Source organism: Eucyclogobius newberryi, unplaced genomic scaffold (genome assembly GCF_026437365.1).
Source record: "Eucyclogobius newberryi isolate DKJ021-1_F unplaced genomic scaffold, fEucNew1.0.hap1 SCAF_6, whole genome shotgun sequence".
NCBI lineage: Eukaryota > Metazoa > Chordata > Actinopteri > Gobiiformes > Gobiidae > Eucyclogobius > Eucyclogobius newberryi.
The window spans coordinates 26,506,076-26,529,630 of record NW_027316278.1 but is presented as its reverse complement, the minus strand read 5'-3'; the positions used below and the strand labels follow the sequence as shown (position 1 = coordinate 26,529,630).

The 23,555-nt window shown below is 40.5% G+C and overlaps 2 protein-coding genes across 3 annotated transcripts; both read right to left on the bottom strand.

Annotated features, from left to right (window-relative positions):
- Nucleotides 1-945: 945 nt before the first annotated feature.
- On the bottom strand, nt 946-9,116 carry creb3l3l (cAMP responsive element binding protein 3-like 3 like). The gene is made up of 10 exons (XM_072432678.1): nt 8,970-9,116; nt 7,283-7,442; nt 6,265-6,619; nt 5,262-5,365; nt 4,829-4,921; nt 4,548-4,654; nt 4,207-4,275; nt 3,493-3,577; nt 3,290-3,383; nt 946-2,678 (listed from the first exon to the last, which is right to left on the bottom strand). Exons 2-10 carry the CDS (start codon nt 7,421-7,423, stop codon nt 2,284-2,286), a joined length of 1,443 nt encoding a protein of 480 aa, XP_072288779.1. The 5' UTR covers nt 7,424-7,442; nt 8,970-9,116; the 3' UTR covers nt 946-2,283.
- A 620-nt stretch (nt 9,117-9,736) lies between these two features.
- Nucleotides 9,737-22,917, bottom strand: nim1ka (NIM1 serine/threonine protein kinase a). Of its 2 annotated transcripts, XM_072432600.1 has the most exons (7): nt 22,834-22,917; nt 19,394-19,717; nt 18,639-18,979; nt 18,411-18,523; nt 17,327-17,448; nt 10,905-11,051; nt 9,737-10,819 (listed from the first exon to the last, which is right to left on the bottom strand). In XM_072432600.1, the coding sequence occupies exons 3-7, from the start codon at nt 18,932-18,934 to the stop codon at nt 10,061-10,063; spliced, it is 1,437 nt and encodes a 478-aa protein (XP_072288701.1). In that variant the 5' UTR covers nt 18,935-18,979; nt 19,394-19,717; nt 22,834-22,917; the 3' UTR covers nt 9,737-10,060. The 2 variants fall into 2 exon arrangements, with proteins under 2 accessions (XP_072288701.1, XP_072288702.1); XM_072432601.1 differs by lacking the exons at nt 19,394-19,717; nt 22,834-22,917 and having other exon boundaries at nt 18,639-19,026.
- Between the last annotated feature and the right edge of the window lie 638 nt (nt 22,918-23,555).

Sequence of the window (23,555 nt, the reverse complement as noted above, 5' to 3'; positions counted from 1 at the left end):
GCATGCGTAAATGAAAACATGATGTAAATGTGGGTTGTTTGCATGCATAATTAGTTTTAACGCATGTACAGGTTTAGTAGGATATCACTGAATATAGATATGAAGCTGTTTAGTGGTGGCAGAGGCTCGGAGACAAGGTTCACCCACAAACCAGAAGTTTAGCAGTTCAGAACTTTGTATAACGTCATCGGGCACGTTGACTCTGTGAATGTCTTATGTTCTGGGGCAGGTCCACACCAAACTGACTGAGGGTGCATTCGAGTTTTAGATTGTGCAAAGACTCTTCCATTAAGTGCTCTAAAGTCTCAACATTTGTGAACTTGGACTGACTGTAGCTGTGGCAGGTGCTTTACCATCATCACCATCACCGAGCTAAACAGAATAAATACAAAGTCATGGTGTAAGACCAAAATGGTATTATCATTTGGCCAAAAAGTGTATAGTACAATGTTGCCTTGCTGTGCTCAGTAATCCTACATCATTTACAGGTAGGTGTGAGCTTTAGGATACTCACAATGTTGTTGTTGTTGTTGTTGTTTTATGGCGGTTGGCATCCAATTGTTGCATTACCGCCAGACTTTATTCCTCAGACTTTTCGTAGTCCTCAGACTGTCGTAGTCCGTAAAAGTACTCCTTACTCCACACACAATCTTTTCACATCTCATTATCTATTAGTATATTTTCATGTCATAAAGTGGTAACTCAAAGTCTTCCACTGCTTTTGAGAGTTCACACTTCATTGTATTTGGTAAAATCCAGCTGTCACTCAGATCATGTGACAGGAAGTGTTTAAAGCAGCGCTGCACTCAACCATCACTTTATGACGATCTCAAAGTAACAGATTGTTTCAGGATTAGATCCAAGACAAACTTTTTAAATCACCGTATCACTCCTCTGTGCACTTAATGACATGCTCTCCTTGTTTATATGGTAAATAAAAGGCAGTTGTTGATGTATAAAAGGTTTATTATAGACGTCCAGACATGTCTTATACATAAACAATTCAAATGTACAGCCAAGTGACAATCATAGCTTATTTACACAATGCCAAACGCCAGTGCTTGATCACATGTAAAATCTCAGAGGTACTGTTCCGAAAACAAGATTATGGTAAATACCAATAATGACAAAAATATTCATAAAAACATAACAAAAAATGCCTCACTGACAAAAACAGTTCATTACATTTTTGGACATACTTTACTGCGACACTTTACGGACACTTTACGTATCAAATCCCTTTTTCCAGTGCCTAGTCTCAAGGCGTACGGCCTACACAGTACGAGAGGTGCCCCAATTAAGGGAAAACGAGTGAGGGGTCTGACAACTACTGCATGGTCAATGGTTTGGCATCTGCTTAAACTAGAGTTTGCATTACTCATTGCTTCACTGTACAACATCAAAAATAAAAAAATAATTAAAAGAATAAAAAGAAGCATTCCAAAAATGAAAGAAGCATGACACCCTTGTTACAAGGGAAATACTAATACCTTTACAAGTCTTCTACGTGGCCAAATGTCCTGCAATGGCTGAAGTATCACAGTGGTCCAGCAACCACGTTAGGTCAAGCATCATGAGGTTAAAGCAGCATTCTTCTACTACGATTAATGGTGAGGGCTGATACCACCAGGGCTGCACATACATGTTACAGCAATATCACGTCACAGAGATATGGCTGTAACTTCATTATTAGTTCCCTGAAAAAGTCCAAAACAAATGTTCAGATAAAAAAAGTGCTGTTTAGAAATAATTTAGTTTAGCTTAGCTTTGTGCCCTCTAGAGGTTAGCACAATAAAGGGTTTCCGTTAAAGTGACTTTTTTAGTTCTCTAGTAAAAGTTGGCGTTTTACTTTACAGAACATGTTCATCTTCAAACACACAGTACTGCATGTGTTTTCCTACTCTAGTGCAGCCCTAGTTACCACTTTGAGTCTATCAAAGTTATCCCTGGACTTGTATGGCATGGACATGATTGCTGTTACTTCATTCAATAAACTCTAGGACACATTTGCATTATCATTTTTTGATGATGTTCACACAATGTCAATATCTTTTTAGGTAGCTGATCCAGTAAAGAAACTGGGGAATCTTCATCAAAGTTGTCCTGCCTCAAAAGAAGATAGATCAAAGTGCAAATGGAGTAACAGTAGTACACCAAGAGTTGATTAAAATGGGGAAGAAGAGATAGAAAGCCTAGATAAATACCATAAAGTTCCCCTTGCATCTTTTTACAAACGTCCCTAGCTCAAATGATATAGCTCCCTCTTCTGGCGCACCTCGTGTACTACATCTCATCTGAACGGTGCTGTTGTAATATGACAGACGGGGGATTTCTCTCTATCCAGTTCTCTTTGGAGTTTTGTACCTCATAAGCCACGGCAGAGGCAGACACCTTATCTACGGGGCCTTCCTGTATCGTGTCCCCGCCACCTGCCTGCCCGGGTTTGATGTCCAGAGCCTGGCCGGGATTGGGGAAGTCCGCAGATGAGTTGCTTTTGACGTTTGTCTCGGAGTCGGGCTGCTCGACATGCTGGTAGTCTGGAGTGTGGTTCGTCTGGACGCCGGCGAACAAAGCGTTTTCTACTTCCTGGGGCACTAAGATGACGTCGTCGTCTTCAGGCTCGAAGTATGGAACGGAATCGCTGTCCGGAGGCAGGGAGCGCAAGGTCCTGGAGATGACTGGAAAGAAAGGAAGAAATGAGAATATAAGAATGAAAAAGACTAAATTGTGCAGTGGTTAAAGTGTTGTTTTAATGAAAAAATTCAAAATGCTTATTTACATTTACTGCATGTCCCGCATAATATTAAATAAAAAGTATAACGCAGTACGTGTTTGGATTAAATGATTAATTGAGAAAAACAAAAAAGGAACTAGTGATTTGTGTCAATGTTGTGTGTGCTCGACAACAACTTTCAATTTATTTTACATCTTCCTTTGCAAAAATAAAAACATACATTTGATATCTGTCGAACTGAAAGTGACACAGAATTGCTCAAGGAATTCCTAAAAAGAAATTTGCTCTGCTGTTCATTTCATTTTTTAAACAAGGCGAATTTCCCTTTCATTCCCAAACAGATTAGCTCATGTTGTAGATATTTCTTCCTCATTTCATTATCCTTTGCAAAGTCAATAAGTCTAAAAAGCGAGTCAGGAGCACTTTTAATGTATTCTGTCCGCAACAATCATGTTCTTTTGAAAGTGAACATTTTTGTTAATCGAAAACCCTCCGCTTTTATTGCTGAAAGTCGGCGGTAAATCTTTGTTAAACCTTTTCAAAGGGTCGTCTTACCCGAGGACGGGGTGTACAGCTCCTTTTGATCTGGTTTGCTGCCAAAGGGATTGACAGAAGGAAAGATGATGAGGCAGAAGGACAACAGGAACACCTGAAAGGAAAGTCCCAGACACAAAGTTAGCCACGGCACAGTATCGGCTCACACAGCGCGCTAGCGACGGCGACCACGGCAACGGCCCTGTGTGTTCTACGGCTCTTACCATAACACATGTGCTGGTGGTGCTGGCTTTCAACGTGGACATCTTTACCATGGACTGGAGTTTCTTCAGCTGCTCCACCAACGATCTGGGAAGGGAAAACAGCACAAAAACCGTCAGAGAACATTTTACTACAAGTGTGAAGATGTTATTTGGTTTTCCGTTCAATTCAAAGCCATTTTGAAACAGATTTCTTTATCATCTGATTTGGACACATTTCAGAATTGCTCATTATTATCATTATTATTCCCAAACATTACAACATTGATTTATTGTCCGTGTGCGCAATAGGCAAGGCAAGGCAAGTTTATTTGTAGAGCACATTTCATACACAAGGCAATTCAAAGTGCTTCACACAGCAGGAAAAATGCAAGAAATTACAGAAATACAATAAAATTAACTAAATTAAAAATTATCAATCCAACTGATTTTCTAAACTAATAAAATCACAAACAAAAGAGCAGAGTGCAACGATAAAAATTAACTACAATAAAATTAACTAAATTAAAAATTATCAATCCAACTGATTTTCTAAACTAATAAAATCACAAACAAAAGAGAAGAGTGCAAAGAAAAAATCCTTTCAGTCATAAGTAGTAATAGCAATAGTTTGACATCCTTGCAACAATATCAATTAGGGGACTTTTTTGGATTCTTTTCTCCCTCTTTTCAACCCTTAAACCATTTCCCGTCAGTATAAAAGGACGTGGCTCTTACATGTTCTGTTTCTGGAGCATCTGGACTTTCTTCTGCAGCTCCAGGTTGTGCGCTGTGCAGATGGCAACCCTGGAAAAACACAGACAGACTTATTGACTTTACAATTGAGAAGAAAAAATATATATGTTGTAGTTTATCCTACTAACAATTTAGAGAAAAAACAAAGTGTGATTTTCTCTTTAAAAAATATATATATTATTTTAGGAATTTCTCAAGAATGAGTCATCGGAATTTACATGATGCCAATTTGCTTATATATTAAACCAGGCAACAGTATATAAAACAGCTGCACCATGAAGCCCTTGAATGCCTAATAACTCCTCAATTTAAAAAAGTCCCACCTGTTTTCCAGTCCGTCCACATAGACCTTCTTCTTCTTGCGGCTCTCCTGGGCGGACTGCTTGTTGCGGATCTTCCTCCTGACCCTCTTCAGTGTCCTCTCCTCGGCCTGTTATACAAAGAGCGCCTTTTCACAACCAGACTGGGAGCAGTTGACCTGCTCACAGCCTTAACCACACAAATACTCTTATCCTAGTAAAAGGAACAAAGTATCAGCGCATCAACTACTTTGACAATCACTAAATTGTTGCATTGTAATGCAAGTCAGATCCCAATATGTTACCTTTGTGAGGGGCATGTGTGCTGGAATAGTGGCGCCCTCTTTGGCCAGAAGACGCTTCTCCTCCTCTGTGAGCACGATCTCTTTGAACAGGAACTGGAAAAGAAAGTGTACTTTTAAATTCTTTCTAAACAGAATCCAAGTTCCTATGTTTGTGACTTCTGTTCATTGACAATGGCAATAAACCTTTTCTGATTCTGATTCTAATGAAAGGGGCACTATGTAACTTTTCTTCCACCGGCTTGTCTCCATCAAAACAAATGTAACTATAACACTTCCATAAAGACAGAGTTACAGAGTTTAACGTCATTCATTAGATTGTTGAATGTTGTGGAAAAAAGTGACGTGTTCCATTTGAACTTGTTGCGTATTTAACCGACTGCGTCTTGGTTGATACAGTCCTGATGTCACAGAGAGGAGGAAAAACAAGCCAAACCTGTTCTGTTTGTTTGAGCAGTGGGTCATCGGCCATGTCCAGAGTACAAGGCAGCTCAGCAGTGACGTCCTCCTCTTCCTCCATGTCCTCACCAACCAGGTCATCTGAGGGGGACAAAAACACCACTTTAACATCGCTGAACCTTTGATTAACACATCTATTTTATTACAACTTGTTCTGAGTTTTCTACTCCAGCTGTTTCCATGTTCACTTGGATCCCATGAAGAATAGTCTGGTGATCCAATCAATAAATAAATACCTGGGCCCAAGTGAACCACACAAACCATTCTTATTGTTTTTGTAATAACAATGGCCATCATCATCATCAATTCCTTTAACTATTTAAACATTTGTACTACTATACTATCAAATAATTACCACTAGGACACAATCTTCTCTTACTACTGTTTGTCATAAGGATCCGAGCGCAGTTACCAAAAATAAAGACAAACTGTACATTGCTGAATAAACTGATTGTTACAAACTTTTGATTCTACAAAACCTCTGAAAGGTGCACTAGAGAGCTGCAACTAACCATTATTTTAAGTGTATGAGATTTGAAATATGGTGACTGATGGCTTTTGGTGAATATTTAGGAATAAAGGGTACTTATGAAAATCAGAAAGTTAATTATTTTTTCTGTATGGTCCAGTAATAATTCTGATAAAAAATATGATTACCATGTTTTTAATAGTTGACTAGTCACGATTACTCCAGTGGCTCCATTGCACTGTGTAGCTTATGGGGTCTAACAAGAGGGTGTTTTTGTTTTGCTTGAAATGTTCCACAGCGTGGCATTTCACTCGTCTCTTTTGCATTTGTTCAATAGGTTTATTTATTGCTGAAAGAAATATCTTTAAAATATGCATTCTACTGGTGGTGTCACGTTTGTGGTTCCTTGGAAATAGACTTGTTTGACATACTGTAGAAATGTTTAGGCTAAACAGATTCATGGCGACGAGCAGGTGGCGTACCCTCCACCAGAAACGTGATGTAGTTGTACCTAAATCAATGAAGACGTCTGTGTCCAGTTTCTCTGCCCGGACACTCTGCAGCTCGTCCAGGTCCCGGTCTGGGCCCTGCAGCAGAGAGTAGCTGTGATCGGCTTGGACCATCAGCGCCTCGTGGCTCTCCAGGTGGACCTCTCCGGGGGTCGCGGGGCCGGGCTCCGAGTGCACCGGGCTGGGTTGGGAGTAGCTCGGACTGGGCACCATGTCGCTGCTGTGGTGCCCTCCTCCGCTGCTGTCGTCAGAGATGCCACTGTCACTGCCCAGAGGAGAGTGAGAGGGACACACTGCGTCCATGTCCTCGTCCAACAGGCGGGACAGGAAGTCTTCAGTGTCCAGGTCAGGCAGGATCTGCAAGAGGAAAACAGGGATATAGAATGTAGGCTAGCTGGCTTAGGATAAGTTGAATGAATAGAAATTAAGGTTTTGTGATTTCTGTCATGTTTTTCTGATTTTAATGCATCTTTTTTCCTGTTGTGTGAATTACTTTGAATTGCCTTGTGTACGAATTGTGCTCTACAAATAAACTTGCCCTGCCTTAGAATAACCTCCATACAAATGCAGTTGTTTTTTTCAGGACACGGACCGAGGTAAATTTTGTTGGTGGTTCAAGCCTTGTTTTAGACTATGGCATCCAGTTTTTCCCCTATAAACACCCTGGAACCCCCTGAAATAATTGCGAGACCCCCAGGTTGAGAACCACTACATTAAACGATTAAAGAACTAAGAAATCAAGACAAGTGATGGAACTTTTTATGTTACGTCAACACTAAACTTCATAGTTATACAGGATTATGTACACACAAAGCTTATGGTAAAATTGTGTGTTGAATCACCATTGTACATTGAAGGCTGATAACAAATAATAATAATAATAATAATAATAATAATAATAAATTAAAAAGGTAGGGATACACAAATATCAATGGAATAAGCAAACATAATTGCGGGCCTAAGTATAATTTTGCAATCTGTAAAGAAAGATATCATGTTGTATCCAAATAGTTCTCTTACATCTTGTTCAGACAGCCAGGATTCGATGAGCTCGTTCGAATCTGAAAACAAAGGCTCTGTAGATCCGTCCGCACCGTCGTGGAACAGCAGTCCTAACAGATCTGTCCCCTCCATGTCCGGGAGTGCTTCAGTCAGCGACATCTGCTGCAAAAGTCTGTAACTATAGGCAACAAAACCAACACATTACGTCAGAAATATGTCCACGTGGCATATGTTATTGCAATGATTGAGATCCTCGTTCCGGGCGGTAGAGGGCGCTGCAGCTTTGGTGTGTAAAAGCTGTCTGGTGTAGTGTGATAAAGCAGCATGTTCAGTAGAGGTTTGCACAGGGAGACTTTAAAATACCTTCTTTTCATTAAGAAATTATGAAACAGACAAAACTTCTGTTTCAAAAGCTCCAGACAAAGCTCTAGGTATATTCCTTTTAAAACAGCTCACAAACACATACTCTAAAAGAAAAACAATGGTGGCCATAAACTTGCTGCATTTATTTGGTACAAGATTTACCCTATAATTAATCTAAAAGCATGCTCACAATGGTATTAGGAATAGTCACTATTTGATTACAATTACCTTTTTTATTTTTACTATGTTTATTAATAATGTAACAACTTTTGATGTGCAATAATAATGTATATATTTTAATAATCCATTATAAACATTATTATTCATAATAATCATAAATATTACACTTTCAATACCAAGCAAATATTTAATTCACAATGAAGAAATTGTTAATTAAGAATGGTTCAGGCTTAGTAACTATTTAATGCCATTAACCCTTAAGTAAGTAGTTACTAGACTTGAATCATTCTTAATAAACCATCTGTGCATTATGATTAAGGTGTTTTTTAGCCTAAATTAACTGATAACTAGAAAAACAGATATTTAATTAATGTAATTTAAATCAACAGATATTCAAATTATTATGGTAATGCGTCATGTTTTGATGGTGAAGCACGTAAAGTATTATGTAAACAACATTATTATCATCATCTTCTTCTTTGGTGTTTTATGGCAGTTGGTATACAAGTGTTATATTACCGCCATCCACTGTAGTTGTACGTTAGACTTTACACTTTATCCTTCAGACTTTTATTCTTCAGACTTTATTATTTGTATTATTATGATTATTATTATTATTACTACTATTATTATTATTATTTAGCAACAAGGTCAGAGTTTTTTTAATGACCTCATCGTTTATTGCGCCCCGCCCCCACATCCGCATGCCTTTGTCACAAGATGTCTCTTTAATGTACCAAAACCAAAACAAATCACTGTTAAACCCACTAAAACACGTCTCATTTGAATAATATTGCATTGCACACGGAGTACAAATGCAAATGTAGGGAGCACGATGTGACACATGGATAGAAACCGTTTCCTCCTGCATAATAATGACTGACTTGCAGACAGTGGGCTACAGCAGGACAAAAATAAATAAATAACGTGACCTACATGTTATGCAGTGACCCACTAAGGAAGAAAAATGCAACTAAACTACATCACATTTGCTTTACAGTCGTTTAATGTCGAGAAACTACAGCGTGATCGTGTATTTAACCGATTCACAGCCGCGTTTTGTCTCATAATCCAGACTTTGGGAGGGTGTGGTCTTTATTGGCACAGCTAAACATAGTTATCTCTGCCAAACACTAAATAATCTGGATGTGAAAAATCTTACCGTTTTAGGCCAGACGTGGAAATAGCATTGGAGTGTGTGTCCCGTGGTGGTTGAGGTGTGTATTCGACGTTTGTCCGCAGATCCGCCCACTGCTCCTGCGCTCAGGCGAAAGCACCTTCCAACGAGGCAGAAATTGCGTCACACGGCGCAGAGGCGGAAGAGGCAGGTCTGACTTCCGCTTGGCGTCAGGGCTTCTGGGAGTTGTAGTCCGACACGTAGAACAACCCGAGTATTCTCCGTCTTTGCTCTACTAGTGCGACCACCTGTGCCGCTTTAGTGCTGCACAACCATTAAGACCATTAAGATTCATTAATGCCACATGAACGGTATACAACGGGTGATTTACATAGAAACATTGTCTTTTTTTCCAGAGTTCTGATTTTCAACATTGTAATATGTTGGCATTCATGTTTTTTAGGAACATTTTGATGACTTTTTCCCATTCAAAAGAGCTCATATTTAGTTTTGATTTGTCATGACACTTTGGAACCTAAAGATTATTATTCCAGTTTCTCTTTGTGTGTTACGATTGATAAAACTGAAACTTAAAGTGTATCATTTTTATACTATTTGATGTTGTGCTCTACCCTGTATGTGTTTCCTCAGGGCACATTAAACAGCATTGCATTTTGAAAACCACACCACCAGTGAAGCCTTTGATATTTTTGATTCATTTATTTGAGTCTGGATGAATATGAACAGCAGGTAAATAAAACATGCATGTTTGACCAGTAAACGTTATTAAGTATTTAAACTGATCACATGACCGTAAAAGGCAAAAGATACTGTGTCGTTAATGAAGCAACTTGTTGATGATTTTTTTATATGTTGATGAAGCATAAGGCTTAATAAATAACGTAAATAAATACAGATTTGTGTTTTGATGATACCCTTCTCTGTCACGAGACAAAATTGACTCACCATAATCAACATTCTCACAGAGACTAGTTAAGTTACTATAAAAAGTTATGAAATCCCAGATTTCAGAAGCTACAGAATAATTCAACTTTATGTTTTTAAAGCCAACTCCTAAACTGCTATGCAACTTATTGGTTTTCTACTCATGCTGCCTAGATTATTCACTTCTTATTCTACAGAATTACACACAGTTTGGACGTGTGTCTTAAACTGCGGTACACTTTTAGTTTCTCTTTCTTATTGGCGGTTGTGTTCGGGGCCACTCGTGTGACCACAGGAACACTGTCCACAGCCCTCCTCCGGTGAGCGCGGTGCAGCAGGATCCTGTAGACCCCAGTGATGGAGCTGCGACAGTCTTTGCCCTGGTTATTCAGGACGTGTTCAGATGTGATTCCTAATGTTTCTAAGGATTCTTTCACTTTCCTCTCTTCATCTGTCAGTTCAGAGGCGTCACCCTCTGCCAAGTACAACGGGTCCAGTTTGAAGGGCTCTAAGGCTCTGGGAAAGTCAACAGGCAGCAGCCACTCACAGCCCATCATCTGCTCCACTGTGCAGCGGTCACTCGGGATGGGCTGAAGGATCCCTCTGATCAGCCTCTGGCACGGCTCGGACACCCAGGGGGGCAGCACGTACGCCCCCTCCAGGATGCACCTCTTCAGTTTGGCTACGGTGTCCGCTCTAAAAGGCATGGTCCCAGTCACCATGAAGAACAACATGACTCCCAGGGCCCAGATGTCCACATAAACGCCCAAATAGTGCTCGTCCCGGAAGAGCTCGGGGGCGGCGTACGGGGGGGAGCCACAGAACGTGTTGAGAGTCTCGTCACGGCGGCTCAGAGTGCTGAAGCCAAAGTCCCCCACTTTGACACAAGAGCTGCTGGTGTAGAACACATTCTCTGCCTTCAGGTCACGGTGGATGATGTTGTTCTCGTGCTGCGGAAGACGACCCGTAAAGAAAGGGCGACATTTGATGGCTGTACTTTACACTCGTATTTGATTTGAATATTTGTGTGCTGACCATGTGTTTGACGGCAGAGAGAATCTGAGCGAAGACAATCTTGCTGTTGGCGTCAGACAGCTTTCCTTCTGTGGTGATCTTGGTGTAGAGCTCGCCGCCTCCTGCGTACTCCATCACCAGGTGCAGCCGCGACAACGTCTCTACAACCTGACCAGGGCAAAGGAGCGAACAATTGGGCTCATTGTGAAAGCACATATCCCAAATCCACATGCAGTAATTCAAAAGGTAAGCGTTAGAGGTGGTTAGTAGAAGTAAATGTAAAATATCGTGAAAGGAACTCTTAAAAATGAATTACTTCAAAAAGAAACAGAAACATCTAGTTAGTCAAAGATCAAATTAATCCTAACTACATTGTAAAGACCTGCTCAAAGAGAATGGGAGTGTGACTTTAACTCCTAACGGAGCTCCAGAAGGACAAATGTATCGTTGGCAACTCGGATCATATTCTTATCTCTCTAATCTTCCTGCTTCCGAAGAGTGCACACGCTTTTTTGCTCGCTCCGCTTGCTATCGCTGCTTTCCTTATCTATTTTGCTTTTTAATCAGTTTTTGTCTTCCAAACATTTTTGCTTTAGACTTTTTCAAGTAAACCAAGGTTTTAAGAACATTTTTCCAGTTTTAACGACATATCTGACGCCAGCGACATGTCCGGGAGAAGAAGTGAGAAAGACTGTGAACGCAGTCGGAAATATCAACAAGAAATAAATGAGCTGAAAACACGGATATTTGTTTTGGAATCTGAAAAAGTTCTTCACGATACCATTCCTGTGTCAACCGACGGTAAGAAGAGCACACTTTTTACAAGAAAAACTGCTACTTTCAACCTAAACCGCAGTGACTCTGTGTCGTTTCCAAAACTGTCTAAAAACCAGAAAGACCAGGCTGTTTCTTGGAACAAACTTGGAGCAAAGCCTAAACGATACAAAGATAACGTGAAGTCACCTAAAATACAGCTCACCAACAGATTTTTACCACTTTCAGAGATGAAATGAAATGAAAAAAGGAAAGATGACGTGGCCAAAATACAGCGAGGAGGATCTGTGCCAGGAGCCAAGGTCAAGATTGTTTTAGTTGGGGACGGCGCGATAAGTCACATGACACATGAAAAGATAAACACACATTCTTTTCCAAGCGCCACTGTTTCTGAGATAACGTCACTCCTTCCAAATATTATGGCTAAGCATGGAGGAGCTAAACAGCTGATTGTGCACGTGGGTGCAGTGGACATGCGGCGGGAACAGACTGAAGTTTTGAAAAAAGACTTCTTGAAGTTATTCGACGTGCTTGATAAAATGGAAATCAAAACTTTCATAAGTGGACCTCTTCCAAACATCGACAGGAGGATAAACAAGTTTAGCCGGCTTCTTCAGCTGAACACATGGCTGTCCAAAGAGTGCTCCCCGAGAGGACTACACTACATTGAGAACTTCTATCTATTCTGGAAACGAGAGGACCTGTTTAAGAGAAATGGCCCCCACCTATGCAGAGGTGGAGTGAGGGTGCTGACAGAGAACCTGCTCCACGCTCTGAGGCATTGGACTGGGCCTGGACAGGGTCCAGAGCAGATAGTTAGAGAAGAGAGGAATGAGAGAAGAATTCCTGCTCCCTCAGCCAGAGACCGAGCCAATGTTTCAACATCAAAAGCACCACAACCTCAGCCTCCACCAAAGGATTCATCAGCAGCTGCTCCACCACCACCAGCAAAGGATTCAGCTCCAGCTGCTCCACATTCACCTCCACCGCCTCCAGCAAAGGAACAATCTTCAAAGGCCTTAGACCCATCTGTGACAAGCCCAACAACATCCCTGTCATCGCCCCTGCCTTCACACCAGCCCTGGGTTCCCCCTGCAACATCTACTCCCACTAAAGATTCATCATTCTCCTTCTCATCTCCACTCTCACCCATGGGCCTTCCCAGCCATTTTGAAAGTCTGATCAAATCAGGCATTAAGATGGCTCCACTCACGCCCAATATAGCAAGGGCTATGCCGACTACACCAACAAAAGCCCCACCACCCATCCCCCCTCGCCTCTCACCTGGTCCCAAACTCTCCTTGGCTACAAAAGCCCCACCACCCATCCAACCTCGACCTGGTATCTCCCATAGCTAGGATGCACTGGGTCTCAGCGTTGCCGGGACTTATTGTCACATTAAAAATCAAACCAACCCGGGGCCCTATGTAAAAAGAGCCCCCCCTAGTGCTATTTCTGTAGTCACATCATCACACAGATGGAAAAACAAAATGCGAGTCAGGCCCAATCTGAGAAATGTGATTCATATTCCCTGTGAAAAGATAAAGCCCAGTCCCACTGAAACTAGTTTGAAACTTGCTGTGCTAAATGTCAGATCCTTATGTAACAAATCTCTCTTAATTAATAATTTTATTTCTTCTTATAATCTTGATTTTATGTTTTTAACTGAAACATGGCTTGACAAAAACACAGGAAATGTAGTTCTGATAGAATCTGCTCCACCCAACTTTAAGTTTGAATCTGAAACACGAGAAAACAAAAAAGGGGGTGGAGTCTGTGCTGTCTTTAGAGATGAAATAATTACCCGCAGGTTGTCTTTTGGGGTGTTTTCATCATTTGAGTATGTATCCTTTAAAATGGAGCTAAAACGGTCTCCATCCATTCTCTTCATTGTTTTATACAAGCCTCCCCAGCACTGCCAAAGTTTTATTGATGATTTTACTGAGATGCTTTCAGTCATATGCACAGACTTTGATGGTTTGGTCATTACAGGTGATTTCAACGTGCATGTTGATAATGTTTGTGACAGAAACGCTAAAGAGCTTGATGCTGTCCTTGAAACCTTCAGTCTTACTCAGCATGTGAGAGGCCCCACCCACAGCAAAGGACACACTCTAGATCTCATAATTACAAAGGGGGTAAATATTTCAAATGTTAATGTGATCGATGTTGCTCTGTCTGATCATTTCTGTGTCTTCTTTGACCTGTCTGTTTCTCCCCAACCTCCGGTTGGTCCTGCAGTTGTTCAGAGGAGACACATAAGTGATGGCACAGGTGCACTGTTTATGGAAATGATAAACTTTGAAAATGTCTCATGTTCTAATGTAAATGATTTGTTGAACTCTGTTACATCTAGTGTTTTGAATGTTCTGGACACCATCGCCCCTATAAAGGCTAAAATGGTTAAAAATAAGCAGAAGGCGCCGTGGAGAAATGATGATTCGGTCAGGGCACAGAAAAGGGAGTGCCGCAGGGCCGAACGGAAATGGCGCAAGTCAAAGCTCCAGGTTCAAAAAGAGATTTACAAAGAAAAGCTGAACATGTACAACCTAATCTTATGTAGAACTAGGGAAAGATATTTTTCTGAAATAATTGGAAGCTGCAGTAACAACTCGCGTGTCCTGTTTGCCACAGTAAACAGATTAACAAACCCTCCAGCTCAGCTGCCGTTAGAACTCATTTCCACATCCAAGTGTAATGAGTTTGCATTATTCTTTAATGACAAAGTTCAGGACATTAAAAATGCTATAAATCCCACAATGCAAAAAATTACCCTAAAACCACCAAGACACTTAGAGCTAACTCACTTTGCACCAGTAACTGACAAAACTGTCCATGAGATCATCACCAGTCTGAGTTCATCTACATGCTGCCTTGATGTGTTACCCACCAGATTTCTAAAGTCTGTGCTGAACAGTTTGTTAGCACCATTCACTCACATAGTTAACATGTCGCTTCAATCTGGAACATTCCCAATGTCTTTGAAAACTGCGGTCATAAAGCCTCTCCTAAAGAAGAGCAGTCTTGATGCCGCAGTACTGAGTCATTACCGGCCCATCTCTAATCTGCCATTTTTGGGCAAAGTCCTTGAAAAGGTTGTTTACCAACAGCTCACAGATTTCCTCTTAATAAACAACTCATTTGATGTTTTTCAGTCAGGTTTTAGACCTCATCACAGCACTGAGACTGCTCTTGTCAAGGTGACAAATGACATCCGCCTGAACACTGACACGGGCAAAGCCTCAGTCTTAATTCTGTTAGATCTGAGTGCTGCTTTTGACACTGTCGATCATGGGATCCTCTTACAGAGACTAGAGGACTGGGTGGGCATCACTGGCACTGCCCTAAACTGGTTAAGGTCCTATCTGGAAGACAGGAAGTACTTTGTTGAAATTGGTAGCTGTGTCTCAGACCACATGACCCTGACCTGTGGAGTGCCCCAAGGGTCAGTCCTGGGTCCCCTTCTGTTCAACCTCTACATGCTGCCGTTAGGTCAGTTGATACGCAGTGAAAATGTGTCCTATCACAATTATGCAGACGACACTCAGATCTATGTTTCACTATCGGCAGGTGACTATGGACCAGTAGATTCACTCTGTCACTGCATCCAACAGATCAGTTTGTGGATGCAAAACAACTTTCTCCAGCTGAACTCAGACAAGACTGAAATAATCGTTTTTGGCCCACAGAAACAAAGAGAAAGTGTTAGCGGTCACCTCCAGAGTCTCGCTCTAAAACCAAATTAGAAATCTGGGGGTAATAATGGACTCAGACTTGAACTTTAATAGCCACGTCAAATCAATAACATCAGCAGCTTTTTACCATCTAAAAAACATTGCCAAAATCAAAAATATAGTGTCAAAACCAGATTTAGAGAGACTTATCCATGCGTTTGTCTCCAGTAGATTAGACTACTGTAACGGCCTGCTCACTGGCCTCTCCAAACGAGCTGTAAAACAGCTGCAGTACATCCAGAACGCTGCTGCTCGGGTCCTGACTAGAACCAGGAAGTATGATCACATTAGTCCTGTTCTCAGGTCTCTGCACTGGCTCCTGTGGCTCAGAGAATAGACTTTAAAGCAGCTCTGCTTGTGTACAAGTCTCTCCATGGCCTAGCACCAAAGTACGTCTTGGATATGTTAGTGCCATATGAACCATCTCGGACTCTGAGGACCTCAGGGACCGGCCTCCTGCTGGTGCCAGAGTCAGGACAAAACATGGGGAATCTGCGTTTCAGTTTTATGCAGCTAAAATCTGGAACAGTCTTCCTGAAGATGTGAGACAGGCTTCAACTCTGACAATGTTCAAATCTAAGCTAAAAACAGTTTTGTTTAGCTGCGCATATGACTGAAAGGATTTTTTCTTTGCACTCTTCTCTTTTGTTTGTGATTTTATTAGTTTAGAAAATCAGTTGGAATTTAGTTAATTTTATTGTATTTCTGTTTCTGTAATTTCTTTGTGATTTGAATGCATTTTTCCTGCTGTGAAGCACTTTGAATTGCCTTGTGTATGAAATGTGCTCTACAAATAAACTTGCCTTGCCTTATAGTGGACATACGCCACTTTACATGATCACTTTAATGAGCTTTTAATTGTGTTACAATAGTGTTTCGTCATCATTAGTTCACTCAAAGTTGTGTTTTGATTGATTTATGCATGTTTGAGATAAGCGTGTTTTGTCCTGTAACTGAGGCCCGGGTGCTCAGAAAATGCCTGTGTTCGCCTGCCCCCCATCCCCGCCCACATCCCTGTACTTAGTTGTGATTATTTGTGTAGAAGGGTTCTAAAATGTCACGTAGCCACTTTTCAAAAACAAAAACTGACAATAAATTACAGTGTTACAGTGAAATGTGACCGTGAAGAGTTCTGCCGTTTTCAACAGGAAGTCAATGGGCCTGTTTATATTTACATTATGTCATTTTAGATCAGTATTGTGATTTACAACTAATAAAACGTAAACTAAGGATTTACTTCTGTTATAGTTCAATAATAAAGAGCTATTCTCCCTGATGCCCTCTGGGAGGCGCTTCAGCAGGAAAACTAATTAATTTGCCAATTCCTTTATTCCTTCTGCCGTTCGGCCTCAAAACACAGCATGAGGACTGTAATCAGGCATAGTAAGTTACTTTTATTTGTTTTATGTTGTAAACTGTGTGCATAATTTCAGACCGTTGCACTTTATGCCTTATTTGCACTTAATGCCTTATTTGCACTTCGATGCTGATGCACTTGAGCCGTGTGGACTGATGTGTGTCGTCTTTTTTATGTTGCGATCTGTGACTGCAAATGGAATTAAATAAAGTTTTCTGAACTGAAGTGAACTAGGATAATGCTTTAATCTCCCATGTCTTGAACCTGAACCAAGATATTTACAGACAAATTATAGAACATTCCTGATGCATTCTAAATCATCATCTGAATATGGTTATCGATATCTATAATTATATATTATATATGTATCTATTTATATAATACAACATATCGCCCACCTCTAGGGACTATGGCTGCTTTTGAGTCATAAATCCATCACAGTTTTGAGTTTGTTTGTGTTTTACCCTGAGAGGAACAGCAGCACACATGGCAGGCTTGGCTTTAGGGATGGCACGGTTGTCCCCGGGTTGGTTGGCCATGTTTAAGTGCATATAAAAGAGCTTATGTGTGGTTCTAACCTCATAAAGCCGGATGATGTTGGGGTGATGCAGTTTTTCCATGCTTGAGATTTCTCTGGACAGTAGCCTCTGTGTTTTCTGGTCCAATTTGGTTTTGTCCAGGATCTTAATGGCCACTTTGTCTGGTTAAAAAGAACATATAATAGCTTTTTGTTAATGTAATTCATCATTATAAAAGCGTTGTAAAGTCGGGATATTTACAAAAATGTTGAGTTTATAACAAAACTGTGAAAAATGTTTGTTCTTGATAGAGGATTATCCATATTAACCACTTAGTTTTCACATAGAGCTTGACAGAGAGTGAGAGATTATTTCAGATAACTAGAAAAGTTAAACAAATAAGATTTGTTTTATATTTCGATGCTATAGCCAAAGTATAAGTCACTGTCTTCACTGCATAATCTAAATGTTTTATGGCCAACAGGATCAAAATGGGTGCTGTGTAACTAAATACTAAAAAGTTCTTAAGTGGTAAATGGTGTGGAGATATCTAATTGTGCATCAGTATACATTATTCATAGTGGCATTAGGCTCACTTTCAGTTGACATAGGTTACAGCAATGGCTACATTTAAAATGTGACTCGTAATGTGTAGCTCCCATTATTTTTGGCCAAATGAAACCACTTGGATCGATACAGAGCTTGGCCCAAACATGTACAAACTGAGAGCAGATAAACAGGCTTTCTCTCACATACACAGACACAATCTTTCCCCTTGCACCGTTCTGCCTTTGATGAGGCGTGCAGCAATTTTAGCCGTCGCTACGGAAACTGGAGATCTCTAATCAATCCATCTGTTCAAGGACAGCAGACATTCTGTCTCATTGTGGCTGAATCAGCCCCTGGCCAAGCCCACAGATCCTCATTTGTTGATTGCAACATAACAACGCACTTGTCGTAGCCCATTGATGAAAACAGCACATCAGACAATTCATCGCTCTAATCCAATAAAGGGAAGATGGGGAGTGGAGGTAGATTTGCACTACTAATGTTTAAACTACCTTACAAAGTGCTGTGTAAAATCTCTTTACATTAAACCTTTGTACTGGTTGGGCAATTATTTTGTGATGACAACAAAGCCCACCTTTTGTCAGGGCATGAATCCCCAGCTTCACATGGGAGAAGTTCCCACTACCAATTTCTCCTCTGATTTTATAGAAGCCAATTCTTCTGCCAACTGTCATCTCCCGGACCATTCTGTAAGACATCACATAATATCATGTTAATATTTTGTATTTCAAATATGTATATCTCTTGGTTTTGACCTATCATAAAATAATAAAAGTAAGCGTATGGTATATTGATAAATAACCTGTCGTCTTGGCACATGTCGAGGTTGAGTCTCTCCAGAGGCGTGAGGCGGCGGACCGTAGCCCCCTCATCATCTGTGTTGATGTCAGAGCTGTCCTGTCGGCTGCAGCGGCTGAACCTGTGAACTGTGCCCACTCCTGCTGTTGCTGAGCCCTCCACTGAGTCTCCATTAGAGTCTGCAGTGTCTAAGCTCCCCGCGGTCCCTGTCGGTACTGACTCCCTCGAGGCACAGGAGGCCTTGGTGGTGGCAGTCGCAGCCTCCTCTGGGCTGTTGTCCACAGGGCAGACTGCAGTCATCCTGCCCAGGCTGGAGGAGGATTAACTCATGGCTGCCACTGTAGACTGGAGCAAGAGGTCGAGATCTATACTTAGTAAGACTTTGTCAATGGATGCAGGCAAAAGAGAGTGAGTGGTTTCCAACATGGTGCTTGGACACAATGAAGAAGTCTGATGTCCTTACTATTTACTTACTAGAAGTCCTAACTATTCCAACAGGACAGGCCGGATGTTTTGTATGTTGAACTAATAAATTGATTAAGGAACGTCGTCAATCTGTGATGGCAGGTAAATGTTGATTGCTTAGTATTTAATGTGATAAGTAATACACATTTAAAAGTAAGTACCCATTGACAAAACCTTGATAGTTTTCTAGTTTATAGGTCTAAATAATAAGTATTGTTTATTATAATCCACTGACTACTGACTTATTGATACCAACATTTACCAAAACAAAATATGCCACCAAACTAAACTCACCTTAAGCTATATAATTACAAAGCAACATATCTCCACAAGGTCCTACATCCTCATTATGTCTCTGCAACAGTCTGTCAGGCCTCAGCAGTGACAGGTGCAGAGGCAGGTGTAGAGGCAGGTGCAGAGGGATGCATGCTCTCTGTAGTGTGCTCCTGCAGAGGTTCACAGGGCCCTGGTGACCTTGGGGAGTCTCCTGTGTATAAATAGGACACTCGGGGTGAGGAGCAGGCGGGCGCGGGGCTGGAGGCGGGGATGGAGGCGGGGCTGGAGGCGGGGCTGGGGGGACAACAGATGATCCTGTCAGGGGCTGTGCGGGAAGATAACCTGTCAAAGAGCACAACATATTCAAGAGGAGTTCAAAAGTGATCTGGTTCTACAATACAAGCATGAGACACAGACTGGAAAAATGGAAAACTTGAGGTGGGTAAATTAATTCGAAATTTAGGACCAATCAGCACAGCTCTAGAAGATGGTACCGCATCCCAGACTAATGTACAGTACTTCACTCAGTACTTGAACAAGCTGTAAACAGACTATGGTTGCCGTGACTACCATATAAACTAATTACATTGATTATACCACATTTCCCAGGCAAAACAACACACTGAAAAGCAAACCCGAAGTCTGTAAGCAATGTTCAACATCAGCTGGAAATAAGTTCTGCACCATTTTGTGAACGTGGAATTCTTGGAAAACTGAATGGACCTTTATTACTGATTTATTGGATTGCTGGGTTAAAGCCTTGAAGATTATAAGAATTCATTAAAAATACAATGATGGTGGGTTGTAGTACGCTCAAATCTGATCCATCCTTGTATACAAAAGTATGTATTTATTTTTATCTGAGAAAGCATCTCCACAACACATAAAGTAATGAATTATTTCCCAAATTTCATAAAACTTAAATCAAACTTGAGGATGAGCAACACACAAATAAGATTGAGATGAATCAATACAAGGGAAAAAATTCTTCTTTATTTTTGCCCTCATCAAACTAGAACATATTATGAGTCACTAAAGACGAGCGAAAGCTTTCTCTTATAAAGATTTGACCGAATGTACCACACCAAAAACTGATCTGTACCTTTATTTGCGTCTCTGGAAAGTTAACATTTTGGGTCAATTTGGCGATGTGTTCTGCATTACTCTCCACAATACAACCAAACTAACCAGTGCAGAAACAAGATGGGTCACGTGTCACTTTCCATTTCAGCTCAAAATTAAGATGAATGAATCCGTGTTGCAAAGGTAAAATCAAAGCGATTCAGATCGGCGCGACCATCTCTGTCTTCAAACACTTTTGGGCTGAATAACCATTGATGAAGGGAAACCAAAAGCCCAGCTAATAACAGCGACAGAATACGCTTTGGATATCCTTTTAAGACGCAGCATACAAAGGACGCTTCGGCAAAACTGTGCGGAGAAACAGGACGCATTATAGGCCAGGAAGATTGAGAGCAATCAAATTGAAATTGACATTTGAATGGTTGCAATTAACAAGTCGCAAAAGCTGCAGTTTTTCAGGTGACATAATCTCCTGCAAACAACAAACGCATCCTGGCACCATGGGCTCTTCTAATAGGCACATCCTCCAGAGCCTAGTTTAGTTTGAGCCTTTTGGCAGAAGAAGCACTGCAATTGTCATTAGATTTATGTTTTTATAGTAGTTCAAAGTTCACATTTAAAACAGGTCCAGGAGCAATCAAATTTGAGAGAAGTTGTAAATATGAACTGCTAAACTAAGACATTTACATTTCAAAACATGTTTGTATAGGTCTTTTTTTTTTTACATTTGTTGTTTGCAATGTAAATATTGGGAGATTTGCAAGTGATTAAAATGCAAAAATCAAATCACAATCTTAAAAGTCTTACCATGAAAGACAGTGTTGAGAGGACGTTTACTGGGCTGATATTGAACCGGTTGAAAGTACAGAGGAGATTTGATCCAGGTAACACATAGCGTTGTGTTTTGCGTCTTGGATAACAGCGGTATTGGTTGCTTGGCGATGGATGCTGACCAATTGTGTTTGTTTGTCTTTTTTTCTGGCTGAGGATTAGGCATTAACTGGCACTTGGGCTCAAGAAGAGGCCAGCACAGAGGAAGCATGTGCTCAGTTGAAATGGAGAACAAATGGTGCATTTTGTGGAAGCATTAGGAATAATAAAAGCAATAGGAAGACTCAGAGCTGTTGCTAACAATTAGTTTATCAGTTTAGTTAGATGATTTTCTTTAGACTTTTTAAAAAACATTATCAACCATTATAGTTTGAAATATGGAAAAGGAATAATTACGAATAAAGTGTATTCATGATTAAAATCAGAAATTCTTTATTATTTTTGACAGTTATTTAATAAGGTGGTAATAGTCTGTTTTAAAAGAGTATTGTTTTGTGTGTGTTTTGGAGTCTGTACAGTCCAAATAATAATTACGATGATGAATTTATTTACACTTATTTTTTTATATTTGACGAGACAGGATGAATCAATTAATTGTTACAGTCCAATAAGAATTGTATGGTTTAGTATTGGACGAGTGAATGGATTCCATGGCACTGAAGAAAGGTTAATTTAGCCTGACTTTAGATAGAAGTCTATGTCTGTGGCAACCCTCTTGTGGCTAACGCTGCACACTTTGTACTGTTCTCCCCTTGGCTCATACGCCAGCAACAGTTTGTTTGTTTTTGTGAGTAGATAATTTATTGGTGCATATGGTCCTTTGGTGCTCAGCTTTCCAAAATGAACTGTTGGGGTTTCAACTTTTTCAAATTATATGTGTCCCGGAAAGTGGACATTTTGTGTAATAGTAAAACTGTGAAACCTTTTGGGTTATTCGGTACATGCACTCAATCCATTCGGGGCTGTTTCAGTTGTGAGATCTGTTCATTTTCAAGAAAGATATCCTCTATTTTGAACAAACAAATGTCAATATATTCCCCCTCTACCATTGGTGGGTATATGGGACATATTTTGTATAAAACTGGGACAAATCAATAGGTTTAGATCAATCTGCCGGTTTATTATTAGCTTTTTTCTGTATTTATTTCACAGCGGTTAATCACAAGATAAAGTCAGCATTTAGGGAGGTATGATATTTTTATGTAATATCTACTACTCTGCCGTTTCATCTCACCCGAGTCTACATTCTCTCTTGTCCAGTCTCTCACGCTAAAGTGTTCCGAGAGCCGAAAGCGAGCCACCACGCCCCGGGCCATACCGCTGAAAAGTGGCTTGAAAGTACACTGTGGGTTGTTAGGGCCCAGGTACACAGGGCAGTGTCATTTTATGGCATGTAAAGAACATTATCAGAACATAGGGGCGTGAGACCACATTCAGTGCACCAGAAACAAAACACCATGAACATACTCCAAGAACCAATGCTGCTACTTAGTGCAAATCATCCAAAATCAATTCCACAAGCCATCATTTATGTCCTTACTCACCGGACAGTCAATCGTGAGTGAGGCTCCCTGCAGACAGAGCTCCAGAGGGTTTGTCACAGCTCTGGCATCAGCAGCCACTTCACCGTCCCGTCTGCTGCACCTGTGGACCATTGATTACACACTGCATTTATCTATAATAACTCTGAACGAAATAACCTCTGACAAATATATCATACTTAAGATTTACCAGTTTCACCAGTTGCAAATTAAAACGACTCATTCTACACAACAACAAATTGGACGCATACGAAAAGAAAATATTTGTATGCTTTCCAGTTTGCGGCGAAACCAGATTGTTGTTATGTTTTGTTATATTATCTTTTTTTCTGGTAATAAACAGGATTCTACGTAATTGTAATTGCATCCTTGATCATTATTATTCATATGTTTTTCACCTGACAGTGACTAATAAAACTCTAGTGTTCAATTGACATTCGTGTTTGCTGTTAAAAACTTCAAACAAAGCACAACACACAAAACTTCACATGCTGAAATATAACTCGTCAATTACTACATGACGCAGTACTTTAGTCTGACAGACTTACCCGTGTTTTCAACAGACCATCTGACAGCAACTGACAGGAATAAAGTGCTTAGCAATAAAAGAGCTACATAGCAAACGTGGTAACAAAACTAGGTTCAATTTAATAGACAATTCACTTCTTTGTATGTCATTTTTTTCTGATGTGATTGGCGTATTACTCAGACAAGAAAATATTTGA

Excerpts from the sequence above, each read along its gene's own strand:
- creb3l3l (XM_072432678.1), bottom strand. The coding sequence starts at position 7,423 with ATGTCGCTGACTGAAGCACTCCCGGACATGGAGGGGACAGATCTGTTA. Across the intron at positions 6,620-7,282 it reads CCTGGCTGTCTGAACAAGAT|ATCCTGCCTGACCTGGACAC; the intron begins GTAAGAGAACTA and ends TTCCTCTTGCAG. Across the intron at positions 4,276-4,547 it reads GTGGACGGACTGGAAAACAG|GGTTGCCATCTGCACAGCGC; the intron begins GTGGGACTTTTT and ends GTGTTTTTCCAG.
- nim1ka (XM_072432600.1), bottom strand. The coding sequence starts at position 18,934 with ATGACTGCAGTCTGCCCTGTGGACAACAGCCCAGAGGAGGCTGCGACT. Across the intron at positions 18,524-18,638 it reads GACATGTGCCAAGACGACAG|AATGGTCCGGGAGATGACAG; the intron begins GTTATTTATCAA and ends GATGTCTTACAG. Across the intron at positions 10,820-10,904 it reads TCTCTGCCGTCAAACACATG|CACGAGAACAACATCATCCA; the intron begins GTCAGCACACAA and ends CGTCTTCCGCAG.